Source organism: Cebidichthys violaceus, unplaced genomic scaffold (genome assembly GCF_023349555.1).
Source record: "Cebidichthys violaceus isolate CVI_PGR_0920_01 unplaced genomic scaffold, fCebVio1.0.p SCAF_22, whole genome shotgun sequence".
Taxonomy (NCBI): domain Eukaryota; kingdom Metazoa; phylum Chordata; class Actinopteri; order Perciformes; family Stichaeidae; genus Cebidichthys; species Cebidichthys violaceus.
In genome coordinates this window covers 7,872,077-7,895,170 of record NW_027176395.1, presented here as the reverse complement: position 1 = coordinate 7,895,170, position 23,094 = coordinate 7,872,077, and the positions used below count along the sequence as shown (strand labels likewise).

Genomic DNA, 23,094 nt, shown 5'->3' with positions numbered 1-23,094 from the left:
CTTACCTTCCTGGAGTGACAGGTATAACCCTAGTGCGCATGCGTAACTCCAAAGGAAACCTACACGTACGGTATTCCAGAGCGGACAAATTTGATGCCACCGATATTTTAGTATTCTTGACTCCGTCTACGTACTTTTATAAGCTTACACGATGTTGCACGACTGTCGTTACGTATTCTAGTCGCACGCTTCTTTTTTCTAGGTTTTGAATCGCGGAAGTGCAGCTACTGACTGTGTTGTGTTGGTTTGGAGCAATACGTATTGCAGTTAGATTATATTTGTAGTGTTTTCCTTATACTAAGTCGTCTAAGGAATATTCCTTATTCCTTAGACGACTATTAAAAGACAAAAAAAAGATTAGAAAGATCTCCCCCTGAACAGACTGAATAATGGATGACGACGCCCCTGTCATTTATGGTCTGGAATTTCAGGTAAGGTTACTGTCTTTACTATTTAGCTGACTGAAAGCAAGCTCTATTCTATTCTTAGCTATTCTAAACGTTATTCTGTGTGAATTGACAGTGATGTTATTTTGCGTCTAATTTGCAGGCACGAGCACTTACTGCCCAGACAGCTGAAACTGACGCCATTCGTTTCCTTGTGGGCACACAGTCACTGAAATTTGACAACCAGGTAAGAAAAACTGTTCATGGCAGATATCATAATCATCATGCAATTTAAAGCCGGATGGGAAGGAAGTTGTCTGCAACAGGAGGCAGGCAACAGGCACCCTCTATTTCTACTACTGCTCATGAATTCACAGTGATAGTTTGTGTCCCCACACATCTCTCTCAAATATCTTTGCCTTTTGATGATAATAAAATGAACAAAGCGTTGTGCAAGTATCCTGCCGTGACCCTTTCTTCTTGAGCGATACACGATGCTGCATCTGCTCACCATACAATATAGAAAATGAAAAATATACATGTAGGTTAAAGGTATAATATGCAACATTTCCTAAGTAATAATGTCAATCATCACTTATGGCCCACAAGAAATGTGTGGCGGTGTCTGTATGCAGAGACCCTGCCCTGAGTGCCTTCTGACTGTATTATTCATTTTATTTTTATTTTGCTGTAATCGGGACGTTCCCAGCCAATAACAGCTCTCAGGGTCTGCAGCCCATTGTCATTCCCAGGTCATCAAATACAGCCGCTCTGTCTCGCCCCTCAGCATCTCATACAGAGGCACAACGCACCGGTGCTACATTACTGTGTTTCCACAATGTTAAGGAAAACACAACCCTCTGTCACACACACATATGTTTTTTTCTAGTGATGAGTCCACGAATGCTGTTTTTACACCATGGGTGGACAGTGCAATCACGCGGGTAGGGAGTGTAACCAAGGCTTAATGCAGCCTCCGGACTCAGCCCCCCCCCCCCCCATCAATGGACAGTGAGAAATAGTAAACCGAGTTTCCTCGTAATCAAAATATGAAACTCATCAATATAAGACAATTCTAGGGCTGCTGCCTACAAAAGAGTTGGATGCTTCAAAGCTTCATTCATAACGTTGTCATTTTAATTCTAAATTAACATTTGAATGTGCTTCAGCTTTTTATTTTGCATGTCTATTCCCTGTGGTTAAAGCTGGTATTTCTGCATAGTTGCAGATAAAGATCAGGCTACATTAATGTTATTAGTATAACACTATTATTAGATTTAGGCTCCAGTGCGTAGGATTGCATCAGACTCGTGTCATCCAAACATTTCCAATAACTCCAGATAGTTGTAAAGTCCCAAAGTCAAAGGTTATTGAAAAACATAGTGTTTATCTATCAAGATATTCTGCTTCAATCTATATGTGTTGGCATTTAGCCTTTCAAAAACTATGTTTTCACTGCAGAAAGCCGCTCGCTTCTCCAGTTTACAAAATCCTCCATTTAAATAGCGATGCGCCAGGTGTAGCCCAACCTGGCTTTTAAAGGGAATGATGATTGGTTTAATTTAAACACACACTTATGATTAATTAGGCAAGAGACTAAATACAACCTTTTTGTCCCTTACTTTGCGCCCAGATTATGCGCCCTTTGACTAGCAAAAGTGGATTTGGACACACCCTGAATGCACTTGTATCAATTTGAATTATTATCAGTTGAAAGTTTCAGAGATGTGATTTTAGTTAATTTTAAGATACTGTGTAAAAGATGCATAAGGGGCTGCCGCACAGGGTTTAATTAAATTGGAGTTTTGTTGTTTCCATTTATTGCAAATGTAGCTGAGAGTAGTTTTTTTATGTGATATTTAGATATCAGAAATACAATCGGACAAAAAAGTGGATGGAGTAAGCTTTCAGTAAGCTTTCGTGGGTCATAAGATCTCAAGTAAAAAAAAAAAAAAGTTTGTGTTCTTTTAAATAAAAACCCTTTGAAGCATTTAAAATATAAAGATCCGTGTTTAATCAATTGCAGATGATTAAATTATGTTTGGCAGTGGTATAACATGTAGCATAGTGTGAGAGGAGCTAGAGTTACTGAAATAGGATGAAATACATGAACAAATTAAATAAATAACTTTCTCGAGGTCAGAGACAGACAGACTTGTTTTAGAATATGTTAAATGTTAAAAGCATGACCAGATAACCTCATGCATCACATTTCAGATTTACAATTCAAATCAGAGTCAAAGAGGACTCTTAAGTTTTTGCAAGAGAGCGTGACATGGGCCAACATGATGACATGAAGTTAGAGGGGCCGATTTGGATTTAGAAAAAAATATAACCGAGTTGGAGGAAGACCTCAACCTATGATCCAACATTTCAGTCAGGAGATGTAATTGTGGTCAGCTTTGACTTTTTTAAAGACAATCAGAGAGATGGAGCTATATTGTTTATTAGGGTGTTGTTGCCATACGATGAGTCTTAGTTCTGTGAATCATAAGCAGACCTAAAGATCAGGATTCTGTGAGACACTTGTTTTCCTGGGGTGTGCCAGCATAAATATGGCAGTCCACTCTTTCTTTCCTCAAGGATGCTTTTTTATTTTCAAGGAATTCTTTAAAATCAGGAAAATCAGTGTATGAACCATACGCATATATAATCAGCAAAGTAGTGCCCGTTCTGGTTTCCTCTACATGATATAGATTGCATGCTGACAACAGGCTGAAGAAGATTTGTACAGAACAGCAAATGTCAAATATTACTAAATTAAATACACACACTTGAGTATTAAAACGAACAGCTTATCGGAAAACTCAAAAAACACAACTGATAAGTATAGTATTTACAAACGGACAATTTTTCTAACCTTGCATTGCTGGTAATCTGTTTAATTTTTCTACTCGTATGAATTGCCAGTGCCAAAGAAACAGTAGCCAAAGTTGCCATTCCGTGTAGACTGGGTGGCGGATAGTTCCTTCGTCTTTAGGAAGGAAAATCAATGACGCACATTTTGCTGTGTTTTTGTTTGTTAGGTTTTAGATAGCCTGAAGGTCTTCGTCTGTGGTGTTGTGGATTGTGTATGTATGTGTGCTTTGGATTCAAGTCTTGGGGATGGAGTATTTTGACTGTTGATTAATCTGACAATAACATTACTGATTAATCAGTTTAGTGCAGAAACAATTTAATTCAAAACAATTACTAAACAAATTATTTACAACAATTTTGATAATCGATGTTGAGAAGAAACTGAATATTTTCTGCTTCCAGCCTCTTCAATTTGTATTATTTGCATTATTGGTAATTGAATATCTTGGACTAAAGAAGGATGAATCAATGTCTCCTTGGGATTTGTTGTTGTGGGCTTTTTTATGTTTTTTAAGCAACTACAGACCAAACAATTAATTTAAAAAGAGAATCGACCGAATAATCAATAATCACAGTAGTTGTTAGTTGCAGCTTCAAATGAATGACTTGCTTATTACAAAATGTCAGAATATAATACAAAATGCCCGTCAGAATTTCCCATGGCCTAAGTTGACATCATCATTTTGTTTATTTGTCCACAACCCGAAGATATGTGATGTGTGCTAGAAGAAACCAGAAAAAAGTCTTCACATATGAGACGCTGAACACAGCATATAAAAGCTGAGGACTGTGGCATTTTTGCTTGATAAAACAACCAAACTGCTGTTATCGTATTACTTATTGTTTGCTCTATAAAACATCAAGAACAGTGACAAAGGTTGCATTTGAGGAGTTGGGGCCAGTAAATGTTTACAGTTTTTTCTTGAATACTATCAAAACGACATATTAAAATACTGTAGTTATGGATGAATTTTCTGTCTTTCAGCGCCAAGTGGTTAAACGGTTATCAAAATTGAATGTATTTTGTGTCAACTGATCAATACATTTTTTTTAGCAGGACTTTGGGACTGCAGGTGTAGCTCATTCTGTTCCCCACATGCCCACTGCAACTAAATAGTAGACCATTTAAGTTGTGTTCATGTATTGTTTCTCTGCAAATGTCTGTATGTGTGAGTGTTGTGTGCCGCGAGTGTGTTTGTAGTAAAAAAAAGGGAGAGAGTGGGCTGTGTATGCATGCATGCACATCTTGCAGAGGTCATTATAGAGACAGATGACAGAAACAGTTGGCTCTAAACGGGGGAGAAATAATTAGCTCTCAGAGAGAGAGAGAGAGAGTGTGTGTGTGTGTGTGTGTGTGTGTGTGTGTGTGTGTGTGTGTGAGAGAGAGAGACACACACACACACACACACACACACACATATTTCTGCCTTGAAAAAAACAAGCCCATTTTTCTGGCAGACCTCGGTGTGAAAACGGTCTGGCACTGAATACAGACTCCGTTCAATCCAAGTCTTGTGTAGCGAGTCTAATACAGTGCTTGTTGGGAATGGTGACAATGCATCCCAGTCGATCTGTGTGATTTCTTACTCCACTCCGTCAGTAGCTGAACATACTCCTCCTAACACTTTCCCTTCATTCTGGCATTAGCACAGAGCTGAAACACAAGAAACCCAGAGGCTTCCGGACCTTCAGCCCCAAACGTTTTCTCAAAAGCCCTTGAATTTTTTAGGTTTTTAAAATACCTTTTTAAAAACACTGTAATTTCCCCTCAGTATCTCTGACTGGACAAGCTAATGAATGCAGAGAAAGTTATTTTACTGGGGGAATATTACCATCTGTGTCCGCCCTAACATTGTCATTCTACTACAACTACTTCTCAATGGCAGGCAGTGTATTTTATACCTGGGCCTTCAGTGCTGTCCTACTACAGTTGAACTACCTCCTAATAACCTCATTGTGATGCCAGCATGACGGGATGCTTCGTCATTAACGGACAATGCATATAGTCAAAATCAATGTAATTAACACAATGACAAGAACAAACTCACAAGAACCAGTCACATATATTTATATGACAACAAAGCAGGTAGAATAACATAAAACCCAAATGACACGATTCAACAGGCCTCTGCACATTCCAGCAAAACTGCGGCTCTAAAACACGCATTCCGTCACACACTCAAGGGCACCATTCAAATATTATTCACATCAGAGGGAACAATATTAACCATATCATAAAAACCATACGAAAGAAAAATTAACACAGTACAGTAGTAACGCTACTGCAGATGTAAAAAAAAATAAATAAAATAAAGCAGTTCACTTACCAAAGCTGCTGTTCACTATTTAAAGACACAGTCCATCCTCCCTTCTTTGATTACAAACAATACCACGGTTGTACAGAACATTGGTGCGGTTCAGTTCCAGCCAGAGGTCCTTCTCGATCCATGGACGCCAGTGATGACAGTCGAGCCTCCCCGCTTGTATTTCTTGAATACGTTTTAATGCGTTTGAGGGCTGAAAATGTCCGCTTGACAGAGTCAGTAGATATTGGGATTGTCACCGCCAAACATGTCAAAACACTAAAAATGTAATGTCACGTAAAAACTTCTTGCATATCTTTAAACTTTAACTACAAAGTTCTGCTAGCTAGTTTCACAACAGTCACGCTAGCCCACTGACCAATCAAGCCGCACGTTAATGCTGACGTACTTGTAGGCCAGCTAGAAGGCTCTGGCACGTCAAATAATACGCCCAACATGTCAAACTAAAGATCTGATTGGTTGAAGACTATGACAATCAACAATATTCCCCATTTACTTAAACTGCAAAGGGATTCACTTGTAATTCTGAAGGCACCCGGGCAGATTTTTTTACTTAGAGACAGCATAGAGGCTGATAGATTGGATAGAAGCTTTACTTAAAACAAGCTGCAGGCTGGAAGCAGAGCAACTGAGGAAGAAAGTAGCTATGCAATGAGAAAATAAGCTAATGGGAAAAATATTTAGAATACTTGTAGTGTATTTATGAAAAATAATAAAATAGCTTTAACATTGGGATTCTGTCTAGGCCAGCAGAGAAGGCCTTGCTGGCCCTGATGGCCCACCACTGCTACTTCTACTGTTGCTACCACGACTATGCTAAATAAAACCTAATAGAAAGGTGTAAATGTTGTTCCGTTGGTCTTGTATTTAATTTAGAGTATTGACGATCACGTTTACTTGGCATCGTTTGGGATCCTTCATCCTTCATCAGATTTGTCAGCTGAACATTCATTCTGCGATCTCCACATATAACAAAAGTAGGTTTCAAGATTAGTTATGCTATTTCACGCCAAATTGTGATCTGTAGCTTTAGCTTCTGTCTTTATCTTTTTAACCTGTTTTGGCTGCTGAATCAGTTTGACATCCTGGATAAATCCTTCAAACACTTACTGTAGAGTAGAGCCTTCCATCTGCTTGTCTCTGACATCACTTTTTTCCTTTTGTTATGTTAGTGCGCGGGAGTCTCCCTGTTGTGCTCGTGGCTGATTACACCGTCCCGTCCAACAGTGTCGTAGCGGAGTGTATCGCCCACCCTCCGGTTCCCCCACAGGTGAACATTGTTCGCTCTGATAGCACTTTTGCCATTGTTTGCACTGTTAGCACCGTTAGCTGCGAGTTGCTAGCTCAGACATCGCCACGTTGAAAGCCGTGTGGAGGCAATAGATATGCTTTGAATTCCGTATCAAGCTTTAAACACATCTGCCTTCCAAAGATGTCTGACTTTTCAAGAATAACCCGGCACTAACTGTTACATTTGTCCACTGACTGCCAATTTTGAACTTTGGCAACCAAACACAGAATGTGTCAATATTGTTACAGCGTCTAGGCCTCAATCGGACAATCGAGCACTGTTTACACTGTTGGCACGCCTTGTTAGGTGTTTAAAGATGTGAAAGTAGGCAGTCTTTTTAAAGTCTATTTAAAACTTAAAACTCACTTTGTAAATTTAACTGACTACAAAGTACTCACAAGACACAATTCTTTGACGTAGATCCAGGAGGGAGTGGGATGCAGTCAGGAGGAGGCTCCAACGGCAGGCTAGTAGCCCAACTATAGACTGGATATAAGAAGTCGTGACGTTGCCCATTGGTTTGTGGACTGCCGTTCTGAAGCCTTGAGTTTGGTGATTTCGTCGTCGCCATCTTGGATTATGGCCGTCATCATCTTGTTGTTTTTTCACAACCAATGAACGGAAGTTACCATATTTGGAATAGAGACGCTGTATACGTCTCTGGTAGTGGCAGCAAACTGTTCACAGTAAGCCCGCCCTAAATATATATTCTCTGCTTTATGGTCTATTTGACTCTGAATGGACCATAATTTACCGAATATCTGGAATAGTGGGAATGGATTGCTGTTTCTTATTGCTGATATGTTATTTTTCATGCATGATTTGTTGTTTTACTCAGGTTATGTACTTTGAAAACAATAAGAAAGCAAACAGTAAAATATATAAATATACTTAACTGTCTTGTGCTTTCTTTTCTGATAGTATCATGTCAAAGAGCATTCAAAGCTGTAAAATCTAGAAGGGATCATTATTCATCTTTTAAGGTTATGTTCTGTGAGACAACCCCACATTTGACTCGCAGGTTCAGTCAGTGCAGTCGGTTTTATTCATGAAGCTCATTGTCTTTTCCACTCTGCATTAGTTTGCCAACAATTGGTTAGCTCAGTTCGTCCAAGTTTGAACTTGCAACGTGAGAAATGTTTTTTCGATGGGCATTTCAGCCCTGATGGCTTCTGCTGTATCCATAAGCCTGCTGGCCTCTCCACCTCCCATTAAGCGTAATGCGGGGTGGAAATGTCTCTCTTAACTCGCGGAGCACCTCTCAAATCCCTCAGAGACCAATAGCTGGAATGACAAATAGGAGGGCACGTCGGCGTGGCATTTAAGGCTGCTAACGAGATAAAGCGGCCGAGCTTGGCACCTCTCACCCGCTCGCTACTCCTCCGCCCCGCTTACTGTCATCTGTGGCGGCTAAAGAGCTTTAGCGGAGAGGCCCCTGAAGTGGGGGCCACGAGCCAGCTCGGCTTTATCCCTCCCTCACTCCCTCTTTCCCACTCTCCCGCCTCTCCTCTCCCCTTCCCTGCCTAGATTCCTCCCACCATCGGCACATAATTAAAAGCGCCGGGCTGAGTGCCCAAGTGGCTGAAGGCTATGAGTAACTCCCCAAGCCTGGAAGAATGAGGGATAAATCACCCGGGGGAGGAGGGCCGGAACTTCTCTCTCCCCTCACACCTGGGTTCATTCGGGGGGACCCTATTACTAGGCCCTCCAATTACCCTGTCCCGCCAGCCTGAATTTATTTGTGCCGCTCCCCCACCACCATAAAATTATAACTTTGCGTAATAATTTTTTGCTCGATGCAGTCCAACCCAAGGTTAATAGCCGCCTAGCTGACTTTGAGGAGACTGAAGGATGCCGCCGCTGCAATGCTCTTCTCCTCCTCCTCTTCACGCCCCCTCCTTTCATCCTCTTTTTCAGCCTGTAAAAGTAGTACAGGGAAGGGGAGTGGAAGTGCCTAGCAGGAGTTATTGTCCAGTGCAACCCCATTAACGGTCCCCCAAGGTGCTGTAAGTGTCTCTCTTATGGGAGAAACCACCATTAATTGTCTGATCAAACCTTGAGACCCTCACTGTTTTACTGCACTGTAGGCCCTGAACTGCATTCAGTTGAGGGCCCTCATAGAATAGATTTCCATCTAATAAAAAGAACTCAGTGAGGAGGAGTTTCTATTAACTTCTTATGGATAAAAGTTTAGCCTGTTTGTTGAACTGTTTGTGCTGTGACGTCTAGACAGCCGATGTTTTTTCAAGTGCAGCCCAGACTTCTGCATTACATCGGGTCAAGGAAACCTGCAAGTGTTTCTGGTGCCTTACAGTAGTCAAGGTGTAACTGTTCACAAGTCTAAAAGTTAAAGGGGACGAATCATGCTCATTTTCAGATTCATATTTAAATTTGGGGTTTCCACTAAAATACGTTTTTCACGCCTGTCTCTTTAACCCCCTCCCTCCCCATAAATGCCCAGTCTGCTCTGATGGAGTTTGAGGGAAAGAGAGGGAACCTTCATCACATAAGTAACAGGACAAACAGCAACAGTTATGAAAGAAAAGGTTTCAGTTATAAATCATCAACAGCAAATGTTGATATGTTTTGATGCGAGTCCTTTGGATTTAGACAGCAAGGGGGCTCCTTATTACATTTCCCAGCTTGAAACACAAAGGAGTAAATCATGGACAATCAGGGACAGCATGTTCTCCACTCAGAGAAACTTCAATGGCCCTTCTTGCAAAATATTTGTGCAAGGTGTCACTCAAGTTTCTACACTATCATTGTTGGTTTTCACCACAGGGAATACAGAATTTTGGGATCTTTTCCCTTAAATGGTCCATTAAGACTTCAAAATAAGGGTGACCCCGACTATGAAGCTGGTTGGTCAACTTTTGCCTATTGCCGACTAATCGTTGAATCATGTTTATTTATGTATTGCTCATTGACCCTCCCCCTGTTTAAAAGCTTTGTTTATCTATAGAAAATGGTGAAATTACAATATACAAAATTATTGGCCAAGATACATTGTTTAGCTGTTTTGGAATATGCTGTGTGTGTGTGTGTGTGTGTGTGTGTGTGTGTGTGTGTGTGTGTGTGTGTGTGTGTGTGTGTGTGTGTGTGTGTGTGTGTGTGTGTGTGTGTTCCTGAAACAGAGCTGGATCAAATAAAATAACTAACATACTCTGCTGCTCTTCTAACCTCTCCAGGTGACCTGAGTCACTATTACACAACGTTTAACCACGACGAGCTCCAAATCCACTAAATGAAAACAAGCATGAGAGTCTATGGAGCGGATAGTTGTCGGACCCTGGTCAGAGCTGGCCGATGCTACGCTCTGATTGGCCAGTCGGCCAATTGGCCAGTTTGAAGGCGCGTCCCGCAAAGGGTCAATTCTACTTCCTCCCCAATATAGTAATCCGCAGATAAAAGGAAAACAACACGGAAGTGAAAAGAAAGAGAGAGAGAGAGAGAGAGAGAGAGAGAGAGAGAGAGAGAGAGAGAGAGAGAGAGAGAGAGAGAGAGAGAGAGAGAGAGAGAGAGGCTATTAATGAAGTAACCAATTAAAGCCCTTTTCCCAGCCCCATTTTAGCAGGGCCATTTGTCAAAAAAAATCCAAATAAATTTAATGAGTTTTATCGATTTCCTTTTTGTTGTACCTTTTTCCTCTGACTCCTCTAACGGAACTCCCATGACTCCTTCTAAAAGTGTCTTAATAATCGCTTTAAAAGGCCAAATCGAGATGAAAAGTCTTCAGCCGTGTGGAGTTGACGGGGGGTAAAAAAAGAACCAAAGAGATGCCTGCCTTGAAATTACGTTTACTGTCATATTAAAAGGAGGAACCTTTTTTTCTTTTTTTTGAGGGAAGGAATCAGAGGAGCGAGCGGAGCTTTGAACTGCGTGTGCGTGTGTGTGTGTGTGTGTGTGTGTGTGTGTGTGTGTGTGTGTGTGTGTGTGTGTGTGTGTGTGTGTGTGTGTGTGTGTGTGTGTGTGTTAATCGTAGCTTCATCCTCAACACATCTTTCCTCTCGGTCTCTGCTTTTCTTTCAGATCCACATCATTGACTTTGATGACGAGAATAACATCATTAATAAGAATGTCCTCCTGCACCAAGCTGGGGAGATATGGCACATTGGCGCCAGTCCTGCAGATAAGGCTGTGCTTACCACCTGCTATAACAAAAGTGAGTCCTACTGTTTCCTTCTGTCTCTGGCTCCATTCCCTGCCTCTGAGATGTGCATCCTCTTCTCTCTCTCTTCTTTCCTTTTTGTTTTTCTGTCTTTGACTTCCTCTTCCTTTTGCTCTTCCTGTTTGTCTCCCCATGTAACGACCTCATGCAGTTTAGCTGAGAATCATAACGTGTAATCTGTCTCTAACAGGTGATCGATAACTGATTTAGAAGTCGTGTTTGGACGGCGATAGAATCAATACTAATGTGTGGACATGATGACCCACACGAGGGACAAGAGCAGTGGTTGCAAAGTCACCGTCAGGCAGGACAAAATCTTTGAAGGTTGTCTACATGCATAACTCCACGGAGACTTCAGTGCTTCATTTACACACAATCGGACACAGCAGCGCAGAGTCAGGCAGTAAAACCGGTTGTGGCCAAAGGAACAGTTTAGTTGAGACATGTCGTCCTTACGTTCACATTTTGATACATGACGGTCACTTTCGCATTTTTTACTTTAGCATTGACCAAATTATTCCAACAAGAAGAACCATCTATGAGCATCAATGGTCATGTTTTATTTCAGCACTGCTCCATAGACTCTCGTGCAATGGTTTCAGATTTTCTTCATGTTCATTTAGTGGATTTGGAGCTTGTCCTGGTTAAACGTTGTGTAATAGTGATACTTGTTGCCCAGAGAGGTTGGAAGGAGATATACGTCTCTAAAACATTACATTTCTTCTACATTTTAAACTAGTGTCAGCACGTCCATGAGATGCTAGCTATAGAAGGTATACTGACTGTATTTAATGATTGTTATAGTGAATAAAGAGGAACAGTGTTGTTCTATGACGGCAAATCACTGTCAAAATCCGAGAGCACTTTTACATCACTCCGCGAGCGAAAGTCCCTTTCTTGCGAAACTTTTAGCTGCTCGCTCGCTCGCAGTTTTTCTTTTTGACAGTAAGTGGGCGGACCCAGTCTCCGTTGTATCTTTACATCTAATTGGTTCCAATCCTCGTCTTTGGACTGGCCGGATATCACTGTGACACAGACGCCAGGTCTGTTAGAGGTGGTTTTCAATCCGCCACTAAACACCACTCCACTACATCTCAGAATGTTCTACATTTGTCTGACAGGTTTTGTAAACTTTTCAGACTGTAGAGGCTGATGAAATATAAATTATGTTCAAAGCGTTTTGAAATACAATAATTAAAAATGTGTTTCTCTTGTAAATGGAGTCAAGTTGCTCAGATTGATTTAAATTCACTCATCATTCTATTACAGACAATGCGTGTTTGATAGTCAAACCTCTTGTGACAAACAGCTCAAAGAAACTCTTTGATCTTAATTGATTAAAACATGAGATGTTATCATATTTTATCTTACTGGTGTGTTTACAGAAGAGATATAATGTAGTTGTATATAATATGAGCAACAATTTGGACCCGCTCAAGGATCTGTAGCCAAGTTTAGGGACCACTGTTTGTATATTAACTGTTTGCCCAACTTGAATCACTGACAAGTAATTAGTGGATGAAAAAGTATTCAGATCCTTCACTGCAGTAAACGTACTAACCCTGATGAAACAATCCATTACGAGTAAAACACCTGCATTCAAAACCTTAGTCAAGTATGTTATTATCAGCAAAATGTACTTTAAGTGCAGAAAGTAAAAGTACCCGTGCAGTAAGATGTACATTATTACTGTTGGCGCGAGAGGGACTCTCGCTCGTCAAAGTAAAATATGTGCGCGGCTGTTTGATTTGTGTGCTTGTGGATCTCATTTGCGCTCTCGGATTTTGACAGTGATTTGCCTTCATATTGTTCCTTCATTTCATTGTCTTCTGTCTGGATCTCCAGGTGATGTGTTGGTTCACTTTCACACTGTGATCTGTAGGTTTAGCTTCTATCTTTATCTTTTTAACCTGTTTTTACTGCTCAATCAGATTACAGAAGGGTCAATTAGGACCGCAAGTTGCATTTTCAACCACCAAGTGTCAATTCCAATTAGTTTTAGATCTTGACAGTGGCAAAAAAATTTCCAGCGTCTGAAATTGCATCATACATATAGGAGCAGAGTGCACCGGGGTAGATCCCCCCCCCCCCCCCCCACACCAACCTCTTCCCCTGCTCCCTGTCTTCTCCCCCGCTGTCTCTCGCTCTCTGTCAGCTGAGCTCTCCATGCTCGAGTTCACAGGATGACAGCCACTCTGGACCGGGCTGAAGCTCAGAAGGCCCACCATGCACTGCTGCGCACACCACACACTCACACACGGAAAAACATATATACGCATAAACACACACACACAAGCGCGTTCGTATTCCATACTGCCTCCCACCGGCACTCCAGTATGTGCGCAAGCAAAGGCTTTTGTTCAAGATGATTGCTTGCCCACTTACTCCAAGTGCGCGGTTGTCTGAAACCACTCAAGAGCCCGTGGACTCGCACCACGTTGCTTTTTAATTTGACAAATAGGCCCAACGCCAGTGTTTCATAGCCCGATGCCTGCCCACACACTGTCAATATCTACACCAAAAAGAAATTAGGCTCTCTCTCTCTCTCTCTCTCTCTCTCTCTCTCTCTCTCTCTCTCTCTCTCTCTCTCTCTCTCTCTCTCTCTGTGTGTGTGAGATTGGTTATACCCTCCAGCCTCAAACTTTTATTCCAATTACTGTATCAAATCTAAATTTACTCCACTGGTTCCAATTAGCAGCTCTGGTGTAGATGTGCCAAAATAACTCATTTGTGATGTGTATTTTGGGGGAAAGTGTGTCCACGTCACCCTGTTGGCGCCTGTCCACCACACACACACACACACACACACACACACACACACACACACACACACACACACACACTGTACTCTAACAAACTGTGAATGACTGTGTGTTGTCCTCCCCCCCAGCCAGTGACAGCAGAGTGGTGTCCTGTGCGGCAGTGTGGCGGATGCCCTCTGATTGGGAGACAGGAAGCCATGAGTCACCTGACGACTCCGCCCACAACCCCCAAACCCTGGAGTTACTCTGTCACCTAGACGACAGCGCCCACAGCAACGCTGCCTGGTAGGTGTTGCTGGGGAACAGTTGCACTCCCAGTACAAGTGATGCAAGTGCAATTATTCCTTTTCGTCCGTATTTGTCTTCCTGTGTGTACATGCAGGATGGGATATGGTTAATATATATTTGTGGACGACAGGACGCCTGATTCCTCATGGAGTCTGAATAAACTGCAAACAGAGGCCTGAAAGGCCTTTGGGACAGATTTGGCTTTGGAATGTTGAGTTGATGTTAAATGTAAGGCTCTAGTGCACTTAAGTCATTTTATTTTTCAGGCTAGCTGAATAAAATAACAGTGAATCACTTTACTTGTTTGGTCATCATATTCACATTCCATGGCCATGGTCTTCCTCAGCAGAACATGCATTCAAAGCTCAAGGGGAAAGAAAGCTCATGGGTTCATTTCATTTATCTTGTCAAACCTGTGTCCAATGTCTAAAATGAAGTGCATCGCTCAGCTATTTGCCTTGTTTCATAAAGACCCCACATTCATAGTTCTATATTGATATAGAATATTATATATAGATATATTGATATGATTCCATATGAATCTTCATGAAATGTAAAGGAAAATATTGATCCATATATTTAGCCACACCACTAACCCCCTAAAAACGTCAATAAGGGTCTTTGAATAAAATGGAACATTATGTGTGGGTGATCTTCATATCATGAACCAGAGGTTCCCAACTTTTCTGCTTGTTACCCTTTAATAAGTCGCCATGTCTGCTTGTGTTGGGAGCAGTTCCATTAATACCCTTTCTCGCATAGTTTAATTTTAATCATTTTGGAGGCCTGAGAATGTTACACTATACGGTAAATTCATAAGACAAGAGCAGTATTAGAAAACAGAAAAACATTTTTAAACGTTATGTTAAAAACATACATATATATCAGCATACATATATATATATATATATATATATATCAGTGCTGGGCAAGTTATCTCGTTAACGCATTAATTAATTAACGCCGACAATTATTTTATCGTGCATTAACGAATAAAAAAAATAAATGCAATACACACCGTTGATGCCAGCAAATCACTCAAACAATCGGTGGAGGGAGGCTTCGGCAGACTACGGTGGATGCAGCGTGTGGGAGAAGTATAGATAAACAAAAGCAAGACAAGCTAACAAATGCCACAGTGAAGTGGATATCTACAAACTGCAGGCCGATTAGTATTGTGGAAGATGTCGGTCTGAGGAACGTTCTTAGGATCGCAATGAATGACGGCATGTATGAGCCTCCCTCAAGACGCACCATCACAAGAAGAATACACGAGTTGTATGAAAAGGAGAGGACTACAAAAGCGACGGTGTTACAATGTGCACCAGCTGTTGCTCTCACTGGAGACTACTGGACATTGCTGGGTAACCATAATCACCTCGGAGTTACAGTGCATTATGTTGATGAACAGTGGGAGCTGTATTCACATGCTTTGACTGTCATGAAAACAGAAGACAGACATTTTGCTGAAACGTGCGCGGAACATTTTATTCATGTTGCACAGCAGTGGAACGTTTCAAATAAAGTCAGCACACTGAGCACAGATAGTTCATGTTATTGCATTTAATCGCTGAAAATCATGCAATTTATCGTGATTAAAAATTGTAATCGTTTTATATATATATATATATATAGTTGTATGAAACTATATATATATATATATATATATATATATATATATATATATATATTATAATTGCCCAGCCCTAATATTAATATTAGGGCTGGGCAAGTTAACGCATTAATTCATTAACGCCGACAATTACTTTATTGCGACAATTACTTTATTACTTTATTAACGCAGTTTTTTTTTTTTATTATTAAGCGAACATTTTTAACACAAGAACCAGGCAGCGAGCGGTGAACAGCTGTTTGTGAGTGTGTTTGTGTGGCGTGTCTTCCTGCTGCTGCTGCCGCTCCCCCCCCCGGTCCAGAACCCCCCCCCCTCACTCCGTCACTGTCGGTCCCTCCTGTCTCACAGACACATGCGTGTGCATCTCGTTACAGGATCAAACGTGACAATATCAAAATAAATATTGTCCTGTTTTTAAATAAACATATAAGCACGTGAGAACAAACTGCTCTTAACTGCAACTCTTTATTAGCATAACTTCCTCTATGTACCAACATACATTTATAACAAATACCACACATATTAGAGTTTTTAAAGTTTTTTGTTTGGAATATGTGTAATAAGCATATCATTTAGTTTTCATTACTGATAATTTAACAAACATAAAAAAAACATGACGTAGATAGGTTTGCAGTTTTCAAGGTGTATATTTCAAATTGCATCTATTACACACATGAAAATAAAGTTGTGAACACTGGCTGAATATCTATTATAAAAAAATCATGCGCTTAATCGCGATTAAAATTGTAATTGTTGCCCAGCACTAATATATATATATATATATATATATATATTATTATAAAATAACTTTGTCTTGTCTTGTCCAGATGTGTGGCATGAAACAAAAATGTAAAAAGATCCTAACTAAGAAGAAGTCCATTACAAACACAATTCCAAAGTCAAGGATGAGGGACAATATTTGTTTTGTCCTTGTGCTGCTTAACAATGTATTCCAAAATTGTGTTGGACTTAATATTACTTGTCAAATCAAGCGTGTATATCTGTTAGGGGTGGGGTGGATTAATTCACTTAAGATTTGTGATCCTGAATCAATTCACGAATGCCATAAATATATTTTTGAAAGATGAAGGTTTGTTTATTTTTAGAAATACTTAGTACGCCGTCTAATGTTAGAGCACCAAAATCGAGTAGTAATCTGGTAGACGAGCACGCACACACACACACACACACACACACACTGTAAAACTTTCAGGCAACTCTGTTTGGGTGAAGAAAATAACTAGTCTGTTTCATATCAAATGACCTGCACATAGTTGTGGATGTCTCTGCTGGAACTGCTGCAGAGACGGTGTTTTCCCCTGAAGTTGACAGACAGACAAGGGGGGAGTGCTCCACTTCTTTTCCTTTTCTTGCTCAATACTACACTTTCACTATTGCGGTAACCCCAGCATCGCTCATTGACTCCAGGGAAGTGAAGAAGAGTTAGGTTGTAACTTTGGAATAACCAGCATCCAACAGCTAAAGTGAACCGCAGCTGATGACCCCCCCCCCCCCCCCCCCAGCTGGACAGAACACTTTTATTCAAAGTTGATCAATATTGAACGTGTTGCGTGTCCAAATTGCGCTAACTTTGACACTGCACGTCCTTTGGTCTCCAGCAACACACCCAGCAGTGAGGTAGATGGGATGAACGGTTCTAGAGAGATTCTTTGTTTTGCTGTTAGATTTCACTATTCTTATACCTTTTTGAAATAAAAAGAAGCTGTTTACCGACACACACCTTTCTCTGCTTTTTCCTGTTTGTCAGACAATAGCCTTCATCAAGACCGTTCAGCTTAACTGCAGCTATATTCTGTATAGAGTTTCAGTGGTGTAAGGACACGAGTAAATGAAAACAGTGCCCCCTTTCAATTCATTCAATCGAGAATCAAATTGTGACACCAAGAATTAGAATCGAATCATGAGATTCTTAAAAATTCCCAACCCTAGTATCCTTTAAAGACAGCTTTTCCTTATTGAGCTGACAGTAACACAAAGAAAAAAATATACACTGAAAAGACAGACTTATGTAGATAATTACTTCATTACTAATTCTGTCCCCCATCACTATCATTAGGGAATGGGGTATATTGATGGCCAGTATAAATAGGAGGACTAATTACAGGGACAAAAAAATGTACAGTATGCAAACCTATCCTGTGGTCCCAATTATGTGGTTTGAAGGTTTGCTGAGTGAGATGCTCCCATTCATACATCACATAGAGCCAATTGTGTCCGGCCTCATTTCGCTCAGCAGTGTTCTGAAAAGCCTTGGCAGAGACTTTGCTGTTTGACTCGCCCAGTTTAAACAAAGAAACAAACAACCCACAGGCAGTTTTAGGCAGGATTTCTCTCATGTCACGAGATTAGGAATCCTGAAACTAAACGGGAGCCATTTAGAAACCCACAGTGAGCATTGAAAAACACACCAGAGGACAGATGGACATGCCATAGCCCACGCTCTCCACACCATTACATTCCTCTCCTCTTTCTCTTATCGCCCTCTCTTTCCCTGCATCGCGCCTCCATAGTGAGAGTTTTCATTTCGCTGGCGTAGACTATCGACTGGCCCACATCTCAGGGTCTAGTCTCGGCCCCCGATTCCTTTTGTCTCGCAGTCAGAGGAGCTCCTGTGCACAATGCCTCGCCATAACTCACGCCGATGCGAGCAAAAAAATCAATGGTCACGGCCCTTTTTTTAGTCCACTGCTCGACGGCTGCCTCGTGATTGCTATCATTTTTAGAGGCGCCAATCAGTTAGCGTGATGCCTTCCGTAGCAGGTGTCTGCGGTGGGGGGGGGGGGGGGGGGGGTTAGATAAAGATGGAGAGCGAGAGAGAAAGATGGAGAGAAGCTCACAGAGAGGAGCACAAAAGGATGAGAGAGATTGAGTTTGCGCAACTCTGTGTGCACTTTGTCGCCCGTGGAAAGGTGTGTGTGTGTGTGTGTGTGTGTGTGTGTGTGTGTGTGTGTGTGTGTGTGTGTGTTTGTGTGTGTGTGTGTGTGTGTGTGCGCGTGCGCTTGTGTGTGTGCGCGTGCGTGCGTGTGCGAGAGAGAGGGCAGGTCAAGCAAGGCTGCTGGGTAAAGATTGATGGTTGTGGGCTCCACCATCTTAACACCCTGAGAGCTGTAACCCTCACAAGGGCAGCACACTGTGTGTGTGTGTGTGTGTGTGTGTGTGTGTGTGTGTGTGTGTGTGTGGTGGGAGGGTGCATTCGGTGCTGTGAAGCCTGTAGCCTATGCTGTTCACTATTGGCTCCCCTAGATGGATGGCTTTGGTCTGCTGACCACCTCCTCCATCTCTCTATGACACACACACGCACACTTATCCCCACTCACTCTGATAATACTGGCAGCATGCACCAGCCTGTGTATGTGTGTGTGTGTGTGTGTTTGTGTGTGTGTGCACACGTTTGGGTGTGTAAGCAGACAATGAGTAAAGCGATTGGAGTTCGTACTCTTATGAGGCTTTTGTGTGTGTGTGTCTGTGTGTGTGTGTTTGTTCACCAGCCCGTGCGTGTTTTGCGTTGCCTGCGTCCTTCCTCATGTGTGTGTTACCCGGTAGCCCGGTAGCCATGGTGTCCCTCCACTCCCACCAACAATAGCACTTTCTCCTTCCTCCAAATCCCCTCATTGTTTGGGTGGGCAAACATTTGAGCCTCTGTCCTGTTGTGAGGCATGCTCTGAATGGAAATATCGGCAAAATGCAACCACAAAAAAAACAAAGCTAGGTGAAAATCAGGTTTATGGTTGCTTGTGTGTGCACCATGCGTGTTCTCTTCTTCTTCTTCTTCTTCTTCTTCTTCTTCTTCTTCTTCTTCTTCTCTCACTTGGTTTCGATTGGGTTGAGCAAATCGATTCCTGTGGAGCCATTTGAGCCAATCAAAGGCAACGAGGTTGATTTTCTAAAGTGGGGTGTGACAGGAGGGGGTAGGAGGTGTTCATGGATGTGATTGTGTGCGTGTGTGTGTGTGTCTGCATGTGCGTGCACGTGTGTAGGCCGATTTCTTTACGAAGCGTGGTTTGATACTGTGAGGGTCCCCTAGTCCCAATCAATTGGACCTCTCTCATGCAGACAATTAGATGTGTGTGTGTGTGTGTGTGTGTGTGTGTGTGTGTGTGTGTGTGTGTGTGTGTGTGTGTGTGTGTGTGTGTGTGTGTGTGTGTGATGGGGGCTATCAGACGATTACAGGGGCCGTTGCGATCCAGCCCTTTCAACCACATCTTAGATTAAACACTGCAGTTTGCAGGTTTGGTGTTAATAATAAAAAAAGGCTCTTGCATTAAAGGCTAATTCCAATTCATTGCAACCTTGGACTTTCATAGTTTTTGCCCATCCTTTCTATCAGTAATAAAACAATTTGAGTTATTTGATGGGATGTAATGTGCTGTTTTACTGCCAAAAGGGACACTTAACATCTTAACGCTTAAAACACACCGGTTGCGTGACAAAATTGCTAAATACTTCCTGCAAATATTTTGAATCAAAGCTATTCTTACAGGCAGCACTTCTCTATACAAGGTTCCAATAGATTCTTACAGGCAGGTTCCTATTGACCCAGAGCAGCTTCTGTCTGAGGGTAAACTGTTGCATAGCCTAAAGCTACTCTAAGCTTAGTTATTGAGTTTCCTTCAGGTGAAATGCTCTGGTAAACAGTTACAAAGTGTATATGTCCTTTATTGAAACAATATAATGATGGGCAAATTAATTGCACAAAGAAAAAAACTGCCCCCGGTGTGTAAAGGCCTTTACCCTTACGTTTGTTACACTCTCTTCAATAAAAAGGAGCAAGGAGAGATAAAAGGGCAGAGCTTAGCATATCTGGGTTTTTAACCAGGAACCAGTGTCAGATCCTGTTCCTTTTCGCTCTGTGTGTTTGGAGATAGGGTGTGTTTGGGTTGAGATAAAAAAATGTTAATATTTACTTAAGTAAGTAAATAAATAATTATGAAAAAATAAACCAAAAAAATAAATTAGTAATTTTATATGAAAAAATAAATAGATGTATTAAAAAGTAATAAATATTTACTTAATTATTGTTCTTTTTTTTCACATTTATTTTCTTATTCTTTTGCAGATTTATTCTTTATTATGACAACCCTGTGACTCCATACAGTACAAGCCTAATGGCACTAATGGCAAAAATACTTTCTGAACAACTGAACTAAAAGCTCTCTCTCTCACACACACACACACACACACACACACACACACACACACACACACCGCCCCTGGTGTTCTTGTATCCGCGCTAAAATCTCACTCAGAAGGAGGAAAGACACGCACACACTCTGTTTGTGTTGGCTTTGCGTGTAAGGCGCTGGGATTAAACTCATATGGATGCAAAGCACAGCAAAGAGGGGTAACAATGTGAAGAGCCAGAGCCAGAGCCAGAGACAAAGAGCCAGAGAAGTGCCCCTGCCAGACATAGATATATGGGGCTGTAAAACCTCCATAGTGCTCCCCGACACTATTTACATACCATTCCAGTAGCCGGAGTGCCAGCTTGTTGCAGAGCTCAAGGTCAAATGCACATAACTTATATTCTTTAATAAGAGAGGAAGGCAATATGAGATACTGTACACCTGCACCGCCTCTCCCTCTTTCTTGCGTGAATTAATTGATACTATAGGGAATCATGCAGTGTGTAAATCTCAAAGTGGTGAGTGCATTTTAATTGGTCCTATGGCGTGCTGATTTATGTGTTGGGAGTGTGTGTGCGTGGTATCTGATGCGCTGTGAGCTGCTGGGAGGTCCAGTAAGCTGTGTGCGTATTCATATTAATCACATTGTGGGGACAAAAAACTGGTGCCCACAAGTTCAACCGTTTGATTTTAGGGTTGTTTGTTTTTTGTAAAAGGGAGTAAGGGGTGGCTGTGGTTTAGCAGGGTAGAGCGACTTTTAATCACAAGGTTGGATGTTTGATCCCCGGCTCCTCATCTCCACATGTGGAAGTGTCCTTGAGTGAGACACTGATGTTGTTTCTGAGATACTTTACAGTAGCTCACATCTCCAAATGCTTAGGATGCGTTAAACGCAGAGGTTGACTTTTGCTATGTTGCACTGTAGACAGTACGATTGTACTTTGTTTCTTTGTATTTTTTTGGGGCTAGGCACTAGGGGCTAGGCATTTAGAAATCTCACGACACACCGGTTGTCGGTCTGACAACGACTTAGTCTCTAGGGGCCACGGCCAATATTGCCGGGGATCGGGTTAGCCAGCGGACTTCCTCTTCTGTGAGCTGGTCAATTGTCCGATTAGTAACTTGAGATGGGGAGTTGTTTCACAAGTAGACAATTTACATGCTAATAAAAGCAGACAGTAGACGATGAGTTCTGAGAATTCAGCCAAAGCTTTCCGCATCTTTTTGCTCTCCATTGGACTGTTTGGCTGCATGCAAGCAAAAGTCACTCAAACGTGATCGGTCAAAACTACTCGGACCACAAACGGAAACCAGAACGCTCCAGATACCAAAATCTTGTCCCGTGGCGTACAGATTCGGAATCTGTTCATAGAAATTAGTCTTAAAGTGGTTAAGGTTAAAGGTTAGATTAGGTTAGGTTAGTCAATTACGTTTTCTCAGCTGTAGTCAAGTAACCAGCATTTTTTGGTTAATAAAACTATTCAATGAAATTCCTAGCAGTTGATTAGTTAATATGCTCTCTGCTTGCTGGTGTCAGTGCTGATGATCTGCCGGTTTCATTTTGCATCATGTTGTTTTCAGACGGGTACCACTAGCTAAAATGTGTCTCCAGCACACCTCTCTCTGGGAGGACGAAAACCTTCATGCATGGTAACGCACTCTCAGTTTGCGCTCTGGGTTGTTGTCGGCGACAGCATCAAAGAGAAACTGCCCACTCTGACATTCATTACAACAGAATGATTCGGTTTCTGTCCAAGGCTCCGCCAGTCGGTGTCGGGTTCTGGAGTTTCCCCTTATCCTCGGGGAGCCATATCCTCCCCGTTGCTGCTGCAGCCTCGAGTGGCCTTTCTCCAGCTGATTATCCGAGTCGGCCAAAACCATGGACTGTATATAAGAAGTGGACATAGTCATGGGGACGTCACCCATTGATTTGTGGACTGCCGTTTTGAAGCCTTGAGTTTGTCGATTTCGCCGTCACCATCTTGGATTATGCCCATCACCAATGAACAGTTAACATATTTGGAATGCGGAGAAGTGATGTAGAGACGCTGTATACGGCTCTAGTAGCAACAGTGATCTGTTAATAAATTAATATATATAGATTAACTATATATTTTTTTTTTTTATCGATTATTTTATTTCATTAATTTCTTAGTTTATTTTTAACGTATTCAACGGTCTCACTGAGCTTTCTGTTGTTACTATTGCCTTGTTTTTGCTGCTTTGACTGTCACAG

At 41.6% G+C, this 23,094-nt stretch overlaps 2 protein-coding genes across 2 annotated transcripts in view; one reads left to right on the top strand and one right to left on the bottom strand.

The window, feature by feature from the left end:
• Window positions 1-54, bottom strand: part of trappc12 (trafficking protein particle complex subunit 12) — a 42,057-nt gene extending 42,003 nt beyond the window's left edge. Inside the window, exon 1 of the mRNA XM_068717730.1 lies at window positions 6-54. The gene's annotated coding sequence lies outside the window, so the exon portion shown is untranslated. The remainder of the gene's footprint in view (window positions 1-5) is intronic.
• Window positions 55-218: 164 nt separating this feature from the next.
• Window positions 219-23,094, top strand: part of eipr1 (EARP complex and GARP complex interacting protein 1) — a 55,141-nt gene continuing 32,265 nt past the window's right edge. The window contains exons 1-4 of the mRNA XM_068718027.1: window positions 219-431; window positions 550-633; window positions 10,893-11,025; window positions 13,922-14,078. Of these exons, the coding sequence (XP_068574128.1) occupies window positions 390-431; window positions 550-633; window positions 10,893-11,025; window positions 13,922-14,078 (416 nt within the window). The 5' untranslated portion in view covers window positions 219-389. The remainder of the gene's footprint in view (window positions 432-549; window positions 634-10,892; window positions 11,026-13,921; window positions 14,079-23,094) is intronic.